The 14,706-nt window shown below is 31.9% G+C and overlaps 1 protein-coding gene across 10 annotated transcripts; it reads left to right on the top strand.

Moving 5' to 3' along the window:
- The first annotated feature begins 5,088 nt into the window (after positions 1-5,088).
- LOC125187394 (ribosomal RNA small subunit methyltransferase NEP1-like) lies at positions 5,089-7,185 on the top strand. 10 transcript variants are annotated; one of them, XR_007170606.1, is made up of 7 exons: positions 5,089-5,412; positions 5,482-5,563; positions 5,710-5,811; positions 5,927-6,019; positions 6,107-6,189; positions 6,290-6,347; positions 6,987-7,185. XR_007170606.1 is itself a non-coding variant. In XM_048083979.1 (5 exons), exons 1-5 carry the CDS (start codon positions 5,334-5,336, stop codon positions 7,064-7,066), a joined length of 396 nt encoding a protein of 131 aa, XP_047939936.1. In that variant the 5' UTR covers positions 5,089-5,333; the 3' UTR covers positions 7,067-7,185. The 10 variants fall into 10 exon arrangements, 2 of the variants coding, with proteins under 2 accessions (XP_047939936.1, XP_047939937.1); XR_007170605.1 differs by having other exon boundaries at positions 5,089-5,563; positions 5,943-6,019; XR_007170600.1 differs by having other exon boundaries at positions 5,089-5,563.
- The last annotated feature ends 7,521 nt before the right edge of the window (positions 7,186-14,706 follow it).

Here is a 14,706-nt window from a genome sequence, read left to right as displayed (position 1 = left end):
ATAGCTTCCATCCGGGTGCTTCTTGCGATTGCTGCGTTGCACAATCTTGAGATTCACCAAATGGATGTGAAAACTGCGTTTCTGAATGGTGATTTAGAAGAAGAGATATACATGGAGCAACCTGAAGGGTTTGTTGTGCCCGGGCAAGAACGCAAGGTATGTAAATTGGTAAAGTCTCTTTATGGATTAAAGCAAGCGCCGTTACAATGGCACTTGAAGTTTGACAATGTGATGTTGACAAATGGATTCACTATATCAACGAGTGTGATAAGTGTGTTTACATTAAAGAACACTGGTCTTGGGTTTGTTGTTATGTGTCTTTAGTGTTGATGATATGTTGATAATGGGCAGCAATAGTGTCATTAATGAACGAATGAAAAAAAAAAAAACATGTTGAAAAGAGAATTCGATGAAGAAAGATATGATTTTAGCCGATGTGATTCTCGGAATGTCGAAAATTTTGAGGACTAATGAGGGAATTGCCTTAACGCTTCATTATGTTGAGAAAATGCTTAAGAAATTCAACTCGTTTGATTGTAAGCCAGCAAAGACTCCTTTGGAGCTCAATGTCCATCTTAGCAAGAATATGGGTGAGCACTGTTGGCTCAGCGAAGAGTATGCAAAAAAATGTTATAGGAAGTTTGATGTTTATCACAAAGCTGTACTAGACCAGATCTTGCTTGTACGGTGAACAAGTTGAGCCGATTCACGAGCGAAATCCAAGCAAGGAACATTGGAAAGCTCTGTGCAGAATTTTGAGATACTTGAAGTATACTATTGGCTTTGGATTGCACTACACTGAAGATATCCCCAAGTACTTGAAGGAATACTGTGACGCAAGTGGATCTTTGATTCAAAAGACTCATTTTCGACGAGTGGGTATGTGTTCACTTTGTGGGGGGTGGTGCCGTTTCGTGGAAGTCAGCAAAACAGACGTGTATTGCTCACTCCACCATGGAATCTGAGTTTATCGCTTTGGATAAAGCAGGGGAAGAAGCCGAGTGGCTCATAAATTTTCTAGAATGTATTCCATGTTGGAAGAAGCCAGTGCCCACAGTAGTGATATACTGTGATAGTAAAGCAGCCTATAGGTAGAGCACACAGGGCTTCTATAATGGTAAGTCTCGACACATTCGTCGTAGACATAATACCGTAAGGCAGTTGATTACAAGTGGTGTTATCGCAGTTGACTATGTTAAGTCGGTGGATAACATAGCGGATCCATTAACAAAAGGTTTAAACCGTGATCAAATGCATAGATTGCTAAAAGGAATGGGACTGTAAACCACATCTTAAAAGATGAGTATAGTGGTAACCCAACCATACGATTGGAGATTCCATGGGATTGGTTCAATGGGAAACAAAGCTATACAAATCTAGTTGTAACACTCAGAAGATTTTAATCTTCGCCCATTCTTCAGAAAGCATTGAGTGTTGTAACCTGCACGTGGTAAGAGGTTAAGTCTTTTGACTTTTAATGATTCTTGAAATCTCAGGGAGATGAAGTATGGCAGGATACTCATGAAAGAATCACCTATGTAAGTGAGAAGTGGGGCCGCTTCGTGTGTGTGAGTCACTTATGAATTCCAAAGAGGTGTTCCATGGCCGAAACGGACACAAACGTGAGAACTGATGGAGTTGAAACAATATTGTGTTGATGCTATTGACTAGGCATACACCAAGGAGGAATAGTTCAAGGCATCGCGTCCACTAGCCCGCCGGTATGTCCGATAGTGTTGGCTATGGAAGGTTCAAAACCACAAGTTACCTTTCCAAAGACAGTATCGTTTCTCGAGAACTGAGCAAAGAGTCTGCATACATGCATTTGTGTCTGGTGTTGGTTTGAGCTTGCAGCGCTCTAACCAATGTGGGGGATTGTAAGAAAAACGTGAGGAAATTTGGAAAGCTTTAAGCTTTTCATTTTCCAAGTCTCTTGGCCTTTCATATGATGTAACCTCCAATATGTTTATGAGGTGCCTTAATGCCGAGACCTCTCGTGTGGCCACTCCTATCCTATAAATGGGTGTGGATTTGAGAGATGAGAACACACCAACAATCATTCTCTCTTCTCTCTAAGCTCAAGCATTCTAGTTCGCATCTTAGGAGCACTACATTGCTCGGTTCTCGCCTCCAATTCAAGTTCGTCGGAGCCTACGAGTTTGAGGTGCTTCAACTCGGTAGGAGGAAAGTCGTTTCATCTTTGGGGACGTTGCGCCAATCCGTGAGCACTAGCCGGGGCGTATCTCGTCTTGCGGAGAGAGGGTTACCTCGACTCGACTTGAAGAAGACAATAGTTTGCATCTTGTTCTCTTATTGTTTTTCTTTTGTTTTATTTACCTTCTAGTTTTGGTTCTTTTGTAATAGCAAGAGTTGCCCGTGTAAAGGCTACACTATTTCCAACAACAAACATATCTCCAGATCCAATGGCTCAGGAGCATGATCCTCATGGAGTTGCCACGCGGCAGCAATCGGTTCTCCCAGGTAAGTAACAGGCCATAAAACAATTGGGCCATTGCACAAATTCTGGGCCTAGAATTAAATCAGTCCAAAGCATTTAATTCACCAAGCCCAAACATTTCATTGGGGTCCATTTATCTCACAATGTGGTTTTGGGTAATGAAACAAAACTATCTCAAGGGATATGATATCTTTTATGAACGACAAAAGATAATAAGACCTCAATAAGATAGGGTGATATGGTGTAATTCAACATTTGATAATCCTAACGTTATGTAGGAAGAAAAATGGACAAACAATAAAATATTTATTAAGTTGTACACATTACAAAATGTTCGATTCACACTAGTTATGTAGTTGATCCCTTAAGAACAAAAGTCTAAGTTAAAAGATTTGACAAAGCATGAATAGTTAGATTTCCCTTTGTCAAATTATAATACTACTACTTGATTAGCTGACATTATGACGAAGTTGTAACTTCGAGGAATTTCGTAAGCTTGTCGAAAATCTTGTTACTTAACTTGAGGTGGAGTGTTGGAAAAACTAAAGAAAATTCGGAGGCGACCAAGACAATTAGGTCCTTTATTTGTCATTAACTTAATGTTGTTGGAAATTATGATTAATCAAATTACGATACTAAGAAATATGATAGTGAAAAGAATAATATTTGTACGCAAATATAAAAAAAAATATTGAATTTCGAAAAATAATTAAAATACCACTTGGGAAATAAGAATCTTTTAAGTAGTGCCACTTTACTTATTTTTAGGATCAGTAGTGATTTAAAGACATAATGTCTCCAAGCCATAATACCCTTATGGCATTTTGACATAGATATATTTTTTATAATGACTACTTTACCCAATATCATATTAAATGGATACAAATCTAATTAAGTAATATTAAATCAAATTAAATATCTTTATCTAAATGCATATTTATTGATTTGATTAGAGATAAGCTACAATCATGCTCGAAACTTTTTACATGTTTACATATCATTTTTTTCATGTTAATTTTATACTATATTCATGAATTCAGATTATAAATTATTGATTATAATGCATACTAAATTATTATTTAATAATTAAATAATTTGATAACTTCATATATTATTATTTTTTTAAATAAATTTTTATCTAATCAGTGGATAATTTAATTATGAGTTATTTTCCTTTTTTTATGTAATACTTTTATAGCCGGTTAATTTTATTATTATTTTTTGTTAAATTTCTTATTCAAATTTGAATTGTATGATTAAATAATAATAGTAGCTATTATGATGAATCATTTATTTGCGTTATCTTTTGTATTTTTGTATTAATTTTCTTAACTTTTATCACATGTAATATTCTTTTTATGTTTTGATTGACAAGTACTAGTTAGACTTCGACTCTATAAAATGGGGAGTGTTAGGGTGCCACCACCTCTTAAAATAACACCATACCACTATTTCTAGCCAATCATTTGTACACGTGGACGAATAGTAAGCTGCCACGTGGCAAAAAAAATTTGAAAAAGACGGCCAGCAATTTCCTACACTATATACAACAATTTTTCTCGGACAGCAATATCCAACACGCTATACAGCAATCTATAGATTGCTATGTAGCGTTTATGATATTGTTGTGTAGCGCTTATAATATTGTTGTATATGTGGTGTCACGGTGTCACTTTAAGAGGTGTTGTCATTTTAACACAAACCCTATAAAATTATGCTTAGAAAATTAACTTTATAATGTTTCAAAAATAAAAAATTATTGTATTTTTGAATACGAAAATAATTGGATGAATCAACTTTTCCCATTTTAGATTATTTAATATATCGTACATCAACTAATATAATTAAGAATTAAGAAAATTAAGAATCGTAAGCTCCATTAATAATATCCTTTTTCAGTTAGTAATATTAATATAAGAAAATGAGAAGATTTTAAATATATAGCTTTAAAATGTTAAATATAGGAGTATTAGTTAAGAACATGTGATTTTTTTTTGTTGAGTTGTAATTTCAGAAATAATAGTAAAAATGAAATGTACAGGATTAATATTAAATTTTAAAAATTTTAAAATCAAAATTACGTACTCAATTAGTATTAAAATCAAAACTGCATCTCAAATAATTTTAAAATCAAAATTGCATACTCCAAATTTGTTGCTACATGGTATAGTAAAATTTCAATATTTAATAGTAAAGAAAAGTAAATATTAATCATGGTCAATAGAAGCATTAACAATGAAGTAAAAATAATAATAATTTAAAGTAAATATTATTTATAGTTTGAAATATAATTTAATTTTTCTTGATACAGTAAATTTAGTTAACAAACTCTATATTTTACAAATAATCAAATTAACCTTATCAAGATCTTAATTAATTACTACTTCCATATATAAATGCATGGACAACAAAGTATATATATAAAATTTAAATTTAATTTAAAATTAAATGTAAAATAAAATTACTACTTTAACCTCGTTATGTCTTATACATTATGTCTCCAAAATATTTTTGTTTTAAGATTTTGATTAGTGTTACCATAATCATACCAAAACAAACATGCCTTTAGAATTTTCTAAAATTATTTATTGATTCCTTGGCTACTCCTTTCCTTGTAGGATATGAATTAGGCTTATAAAACAGACGTAAATCTCCTTCCAAAAAGATCAAGTCCTGTTAAAGATACATAAACAATCGAAAAAGCTCTCCAAATCCCAACGTGTGAAGAGAAAGATTGTCGTCTTATTCTAGTGGAGAAATTGTATTTGTAGCTGAATTAGGAAAACCTTGAAGATGAATGGGCAGAAAAGGAAGAAATACGATAGCGAGGAAGAGGAATTAGTCGAAACATGGAAAAAATTGAAGACTGTGGTTGATGATATGCCCGGAATTCCGATTGCTCCGCTGGATACTGGGAATAACAAGCAGGGCGTCATCTTTGTCCTCGAAATGGAGTTGGGCAAAGTTGGCAAGGTTTGTTTCCAATTCAAAATTGTAATCGTCTAATTGATTTTTGTTTACAGACTTATCAGCTATTGAGATCAGACGAGCATGAGGAACAAAAACCGGAACCCCGCTGATTATCGCCCTGATATTGCTTTTCAGGTCTCAAAAATATTAAAATAAAAGTTTTATGTTTTGCTATACAATTTTAGGATATTACTCACATGAAAATACAATCTAGGAGCTGATGATAATACTATTTCTTCACCTTGTGTTCTCTAACATACTCAACATATTGTCAATTTTAGGCAATCCAAACAATTTTAGATAGTCGTGTGAACAAAACTGGGAGGCTTAAAGCACTATATGTAAGCACACAGCAAGGTGATCTTATAGAGATCAAACCTCATGTGCGTATGCCAAGAACATACAAGAGCTTCGCGGGTCTCATAACACTTTGAGCCACCACATTTTGCTGATCAATGTATTGTTTTTGATAGACAACACTTGTGATCTTTCTTACAGCACCACATTAATGCAGCCGCAGCGGTGAAAGGCTTTTACAAAATATCAAGAACCCTGTGACCAAGTACTTACCCTCCAACTGTCGTAAAATAGGTGGAGTGGATTTTCTATGCCCATCTGTGTTATTAGTGTTTTCTATTTGGTACTGAATTAACTGCAGCTGGTTTCGTTGGACCACAGGCTTATCACATAGTTCGGAAAAATTGGTGGATATGCACAGCTGCATTGCTAATATCAACGAAGAGATGGATATAGTTTTTGTGGTACGTTATCTGGCTTCTTCAAAAATTTATTCCTTGTTTCGTTTCACTTTCTTTATCAGTGCTGTTTATTCATTACTATCCTTCTATGGTGCATTGACAGTTAGGAGCAATGGCCTATGGGAGAATTGATAAAGATTATGTTGAAGATTATGTTTCAAGTAAGTGCCATACAATCCGTGCAATGTGCAAGTTAACATCTTTTGCAGTTCTTTGCTTGCATTTTCTGTTCCTTACATTTGTAAGGAAGAAAGAGGTATAAAAGTTGTCACTCATCTCATACCCGAGGGGCACATATACCTCTAAATTTTTAGGGTCCATTTAGAATGATGAACAACAGGACTTATATTTTCAAAAGACAAACAATAAGACACTTCTGTTGGATTGATACAGAAGACAACTTTTGCAGGCTGGGCAGGAGATATTACCATTGTCATAGCGCCTTTGCTTTACTTTCTACAAAATTGATTAATGAATTTAATTAGAGAAGGATAAGCCATGTGATTGATATCTAAGTGGAAGGAATATGCCTAAAACCCAACATGATCACGGGCCTTTTGGTGATCTACTCATTTAAAATCAAGAAAGTGAACACTAGACACAGGGGAATGTTAGTGATTCACCCGTTGTTTGTGCAGTCACTTCTCTTGTTCAGATTACTTGTTTGAATAACTACTCTTGGTACAGTGAAGCAACATATGCTCTTGATTAAAATATATCCAAATCCAGATTATCTAGTTTAGAAGTTATTCAGCCATATTACTTAATTAGCCAAAGATTATCTTGGTTTCTGCTTGCAGTCTCCGAATGCAATTTGAGTGCTGTGTACGCCATTTCGATGATTACAAATGCCGCAGAAAGGAAGTTCAAGATCTTGTAAGGTCGTAGTGAAAGCCCGGCTGTAGCTTGGTTTCATATACATCTCTTTGTTTGGTTATGACTTATGAGTTTTAGGTCTGTGGTTAATCTTTAATTGAAATTTTGCACATTTGTTTGTTAGCCATTCTGCTCTGGCGTTTTGGTAACCAGGTTTTGGTACTTTATATTTATAGTGATAAGAAGTCACTACACATGTAAATAAGACCCTCACTCAACTCAGACACCATTGATCATATTTTTTAAAAAGTGAAAAAAGTGATCGACAAACAATGCAGTATTTTTTCAATGAGTGAGAAAGTACATGTCCGACGATCTTTGGGTCCAAATGTCCATAGTTTTGCATGTTTGAAGTTCTTAATAATACAAATTTGTAAGTCCATAGAAGCAATTCTGCATTTGTAGGTTTTCCCATCCCAGTGACAGATTTTTCTTTAACTATATATAGAAACAAAAATAAAAAGTAAATGTTGTCTCTCAAATTCATAATATTTTATTGATCATCATTTGAATCACCAATCACTTAACAAAATAACATTTTCATGATATTATTTTAAATGTATGTATATTCTTGATATAAAGCAAAAGATAAGGGATTTGGTACAACAAACAAATTGCCCTCATGAATTGTACAAGGCACAGCATCTTTGCCCCAACATCTCTCCTTAAGGGCAACGTTAAATCGGAAGTATTATAATGTCTCCAACAATAAAAAGGTACCATATTCTCCCTTCCTAAATTAAATATTCTATATATTTATTACGATGGCAAAACACATTTATAAGTTTAATTAGCTGCGTTGCTATTGTCTAAATGCTATAAATCAAAATTTGTCATATAATTAAATATTCATTATTTGAATAACGTGGCATACTCTAAACTTATTTTTCATAGATTTTCTAGAATGACCTAGTTGGAGGAAAGCCCCCAAGAGAAAACGTGAGAAGAATAAACAAGCTGGCAACATTATTTTGTGGGTGGCCCTAAGAAAGATTTCCATTTATATTAATAATATTTGGAGAAATAACAATACAAAAATATGTATTTTACCACGCCAAAAGAAAAAATCAATATGCCATTCCTTATTGAATGAAAGTGTCTACAATCATTTCAAAAGCAAAAGTGATCTATTTTGTGCTATTTAAAATTAAAAAAAAACATTTATCCAATTTTTGTGAGAGTAATTTGGATTTGGTGAAATTTGAGAGTAATGTGATCAATTTAGGGGTGGCGAAACGGGTTACCCGCAGGTACTCGCGCCCGATAAGTCGGGCACCCGTATCCGATTTCAGCCAAATTTGTTGTCCCAATATCCGCCCTGTAACATATTGGGATTACCCGTGTCGGGTATCCTGTACCCGACCCGAAAATAAATTTATAAAAGAATAAAATTATGGGACATAAAATATTTGTTACTAGTTAACTAAAATAGAAAATTTGAAAACCCTAATAGCCGATAATATTTTCTAATTAATTTACTGTATTAATTTTGATGATAAGCTTTGAATAGATTATGAATAAAAGTGAGGGGAAACCCTATTGCTAGTTCCAGTGAGTTTTCAACTAAATATTTGTTGAAAAATATAAAAATGTTTTAAAAGATATCTTAGAACACTTAGATTCTATAAAGTATTAAAAGATTGTATATAGCTAATACTAATAATATCGGGTATTCTCGGGACGGGTATACCCGCTAGTCGCTACCCGCAAAACTCTAAAACATACTACCCGATCCCGCCCCATTTCCCGTTATCTCCAGATAGCGGGTACCTAATATCCGGCGGATATCGGGTAAAAATGGGTATTACACGTTACCCACTACCCATTTTGTGACCGCTAGTGATCATCATAAATTCTTGAGTTGAATGAATAAACAATTTATGTGTAGGCATATTGTTGGAAAGTAAATGATGATAAATGGATAGATGTATATATATTGGGGTGTATAGACATGGACACCTCATACCCCATAAGGGTAGGGCTTGGGGCATATTCTTGAAGGAAAGCCGACCTGACCCACAATACCCGGCAAGAATCATGATTTTGAAAACTCATAACCAAACAAACGAATCCTTCATTTTTAAGATCGAATCCTTTCTTGGAATTGGAGTTTCTTTGGACCATCCACATTTACCTTTTTTTTCTCTTTTCATCTTCTTCTTTATTAGTCAGGGTTAATTTACTAGAATTTGTTGTCCAAATTTTTAATGAAGTTTATTTTATGGTTTCAAATTTCAATTATCCAAATTATTATAAATACCTTAAATTTTGCTACCAATTTAATTTATAGTCTCAACTCTCAACTATTGAAAGTATTTTAAATAGTCACAACTTTGCTCTGTAATTTGGCTCATGGGTCAAAGTAATTTTTCGTGTGATTAGGATGTTCAACTTATTGATATAGAATTTTTTTTCTCATATATCATAACCAATATTTATACTATCAATGTGCATTAATTGAGCTTATTTATTGGCGATTTAGTTAGCTATATTATATAATTAATAATAAAATTTAATCATAGTAAGTTAGTAAATAATACTCCTATGTACTAATGTTATAACTAAAACGAAACTCGAACCTTTCTTATTATAATACTTCATATAGTTGTACCTTCTAGGTCTCATCCTGTCATCCAGGTGTACCACTTACAAATTACTATTAGTAATATTTATTTAAGTATTACTACAGTATAATTTGAAGTTAATAGGAATCACTTACAAAATAGTTGAACTATTTAAATCTAAAGTTTAATGCATGTGACAACGTGACGGGTTTTGATGCAATGAATTTGGGCCGTTATGACTACGCATATAACTCGATCGATTATTGTTGAAGAATGTCACGCATAAATTTTCATGACTAAAAAGACAAAACTCAAAAACAATATTTGAAATATTTAGGAAACGTAAGTATTCAGACAAAAAATATGAGTATTCGTATGCGTGCACAGTGCATATATAATTATATAATACAAACAAAAATGAATTGTTGGAAGCAATCAATTTCAATATTATACAGGTTTTTGGAGGATATATGTTGTATATTACCGAACCCAAGTTATTTAAACATTTACAAGTTTGGTTGGGAGCTACTAATAATGATCATATACAAAGTTTGTTGTACAAAACAAAGGTTTTTCCATTATATTGTTAGATTAGCTTTAGTTTATAGTTAGAATAAATAAAACAATAATAATTAAGTCAATCATATAAATATATAGTAAAAGAAGATTTCATGCACAAAGCATATCTATTAAAGAAAACTCGGATGAAGGAAGGTTCAATGCATCTCATTTGTTAAAATTTGTTTATTACTTTAAGAAATCGGTTCAACAGCTCATCTTAACATTTTATTGTTTTGTTACAACTTAAAAAAATACGATAAATTATTTAATTAAGTGCTCTATACACGAAAACATGTATGTTAGTGCGTGCGTGTGTGTGAGAGTGAGATAGAGATTAGATGGTTTGCTTTAATAACCTCGTAATGTAATTTCAAGCCTATTTACGCGATTCGAGACTTAAATTACTTAATTAAATTCTTTAGACATTTTGTCATATTTACTATTTCCTCTTTTTTCACAAGAATATGCACTATTTCCTTACAACAAGAATATGCATTTTCCAATGTTAAAAACTTTTTTTTCACTAATGAGATGAGACTCGTTTTCCACTAACAATATCTTTTTTATGGTAATAAACCGCAGGTAGCATCCGAAACAACTTAGCGAATATAAGAGCATCCCCCTCCGTGCTCTTAGCTAAGAGCACGGAAGTGGGCCCGGACCCACTTTTACTCCTTGTCCTTACCTAAGAGCACAACACCCACATCCGTGCTCTTAGCTAAGGACAAGCTCAAGGGTCCCACCATTCTATTATTCAATTTAAATACTCCAATTATTAAAAATATGTCTACATTATAAAAATACATTAAAAAATAAAAATTACATAATTAAAATACTAAAAAATAAAAATACATAATGTGATTCTGGAAAAAAGATGAGAGAATGTAGATGATGATAGAATAGATGAGAATGTGAGTTTTTTTGTATTGAAGTGGGGGTATTTATAGATGAAAATGTGAATTTTGGGGGAAAAAAATTTAAAAATAAATTAAAAATGGGGAGAAAACGGATATATTTTTTTGGGAAGTGGGAAAATATTTTTTTTATTTAAAAACATATTTTTTAATTAATTTCGCATTTTTTAAAAAATAAATAAATTAATTAAATAAGCTAACGGCTATGCCGTTGGCGAATAAGGCGACGCCACGTGTGCTGCTCAGCGGCACGGACGTGCTTTTAGCTAAGAGCAGCGCCATGCCGTTGGCACGGACGGACGCGCTCCATCAGCAGACGGACGAGGCGGTGCTCAGCGGCACAGACGGACGAGCACGAAAGTGTTTACCGCTGCGGATGCTCTAAGAAATATTAATCTATCATGAAGAAGCCAACTAACTACGAATGTCTTGTGGCGCCATCTCTAGAGCATGGAGTCCTCTACCAAACCCATAAGCAAAATGTGACAAATAATTGGCACCAAAATTCTCTTCTCAATGCACATGATGGATGACCATCGAATCAAAATCTTGAATCAAAGAACGTACCTTTTGCACAATGGCTCAACAACTAATAGAGACATCATAACGTCTCAAAATCATTGATACTCCAACAAAGTTGTCACTCTCCACCTCTAACTTTCGAAAACCTAAATCCGTTGCCAGTTATAGACCATATAAGATGCACCAAAGTTTTGCATACTTTAATTACTTTTTCTTTTTATCTCTCTCTTACTTTACAATTTTGCATTATAACTGTGCCGAACCTAAAAGTGCATATTCTTTAGGGACGGAGGGAGTAGTATTATTTGGGATCTAAACTGAATGAATAATTAAATACCATTAAAGCCTATTTAAGCAATGATTTTTATGTTACTATAACATAAAAATATACAGATTCTCTTAACCACATCCTCCCTCCCGATTTTCATGTATTTGCAGAGTAATAAATCATGAGGTATTTAATTTTTTATTTGTGAGCAACTCGTAACTTCAAATAGATGTGATAGTATATTTGATTTGATATTTGATTTATCATAGTCGTAGGCATCAATTGGATATTCCTCATAACAAAGTCCACGCCTATCTTTTCTTTCTATTCTGAATAATACTTTACGTACTAAAAATATTAAGGACGAACATTATACTTATACTAGTGTAACACCCGTGCTATGCACGGATCATTAATTTGTATATTTATCTAAATTTTAAAAAATTAAACAATACCTACATGCTATAAAGAAATTAATACAAATAAATATGTATGCAATAATTTAATCTAATACTACAAAATAATAGTAATAAATTTAAGAAATTCATATGGAATATAATACACAAATATTATGTATAAGTAATAAACCTAAAATTAAATTAAATTAAATTTTTGTATATTAATTACAGAAATAAGAATTTAAATTTCATAAATTCATATATTCATAAATTATAGTTTAATTCATTTATCACTCTACTTAATAATGTACACATACTTATCAGTGCACAAAGGTTATCAGAATGATAATTCTAATCACTGGTTAGGCAATGTCCTAATCCATTCGTGTAATAAAAATTTGAGATTTTATTCTCTTTCTTATGTTACATATTTATAATTCTATTTTTCATTATATAATTTATTCTTAATTGATTTCTCATTAGTCACCTATATAAATAGGTCATTCTATATTTATTTTGCATTAACTAATTTTCTTAATTTTTCTATATTGCTCCAACATTATTTTGATATACTATTTCGTATGTTAAAGTTAGATATCCATATAATATGTACTCTGTTTTTAGTACAAGTCACATAGAAATACATTGAATAAGATAATCAGTAAATAATATAATTCTATTTATTTATGTATTTTATGTGCTTTTAATATATAGTACGGAGTAATATTTAAAAGTAATATTACCTTTTATTACATATAATTCCCTATTTTTTTCAAAATATTATAAATGGAAACCCAAATCCATATGCTAAAACTCAAAACCTGAATCTATATAGAAAATTATGGAAACCCAAAACTCTAAGACCTAAAACCTTCTACAATAATTTCTTAGCATTAAATAATTAATTAGCCAAATACATTTATATTACAAATATAAATTGAATTATATAAATTGAGCTAATTTATATTGAAACCCATTAATTGAATTAAGTTAACTAACAAATTGACCTATTTCTATTTAGTAGAGTCATCGAGGTTAAATAAATGATATACAACTTCCTCTTCTTCACGCTTAATAGCACCTCCATCTTCTGCCTCACGGTTAATCTTCTGCAATGTTCAAATCAAACATGAAATAGTCTAAATTAGATTATGTCAGGATTCACAAGTAATAGATGGTTATATTAGATTTTCAAACATATAAAGTATTGATAAGAAACGGAAACACAATAAGATATGAGCACCATTTTGACATCATGGACCATGAATCCTATTTGTGTTGTTATCGCATGTACTACTAACCTTGCAAGACGTTGCCATTTAATGCTCATTTTTCAATATCGTCGACATGGAGTGCATGCTTATTTGCATTAAGCCTTGCACATTAAAAGGACAACAAAACAAAATTTAGATAATAAAAAAGATAACACCCTCAAAAAATACGGAGACTGCTGCCACACAAAACTTCCTCCTTTCATTGCTCTCTCTTTTATTCCAATGTCATATCAATTGTATTCGTAGCATAATCCCTAAGCTCTAAAAGAAGACATAAAAGTGAATAAACCTAATTAGAAACATAAACAATTAAGAAAAGAACAAAAGAGAGAAAACTTGAAAGAAAATTACCATAAAAATCTATATGATTTTTCAGTTATTCAATTACAAAAATCTATAGTACTCTTTTTTATAAATTAATTAGGATAATATTTCAAAAGTTTTCATTTACTCCACTTACAATAAGATTAAAAAATATTGTAATTTCCTAAGTTTAAAACTATTTTATTCCATATTATACATTACAAATTGGAATAAAGTTTAATATAATTTCAAAGGCTGATAGTCATGTGTGTATTTAATACATTATACTAATGAAAATTAATTTTTTATTTGAATGTTCTAAATGTGTGAGTGCGGAAATTAATACTACTGCATAATACATGGAGTATTCATAAACGGATGATTGGAAAAATTAATGCACATAGTGGATTACAGGATATATGAAACTGCCGTAAAAAATTAATGCACATAGTGGATTACAGGATATATGAAACTGCCGTATGTGATTTTAAAGTTGTATCTAAAATTAAATTTTGATTAATTGCAATGACACCCAAAATTAATAAATATTCAAAATTGTGCCCAAAACTCGGCTTTTATATTAGTATAGATTAACTGAAAAATAAAATAAGTGCTGACTTTCACCGAATCAAATCTTTATGAATTTTTTAGCTAAAATTTGTACGACTATGCTACTTTATCCCCATTTGAGACACATTTATTCATCAAACAAAGAATGTAATAAACAATATCTTTATATGCATAAAAAATGTGACTTTTGGAAGGGAATATGATTCAGTAAACATTATTCGAATGCCTACGCAAGAATATACATTTTCAAATGCGCCCTTTTTATTGCTT

This window comes from Salvia hispanica, chromosome 5, assembly GCF_023119035.1.
Source record: "Salvia hispanica cultivar TCC Black 2014 chromosome 5, UniMelb_Shisp_WGS_1.0, whole genome shotgun sequence".
NCBI lineage: Eukaryota > Viridiplantae > Streptophyta > Magnoliopsida > Lamiales > Lamiaceae > Salvia > Salvia hispanica.
This window is presented reverse-complemented; position numbering and strand designations above follow the sequence as displayed.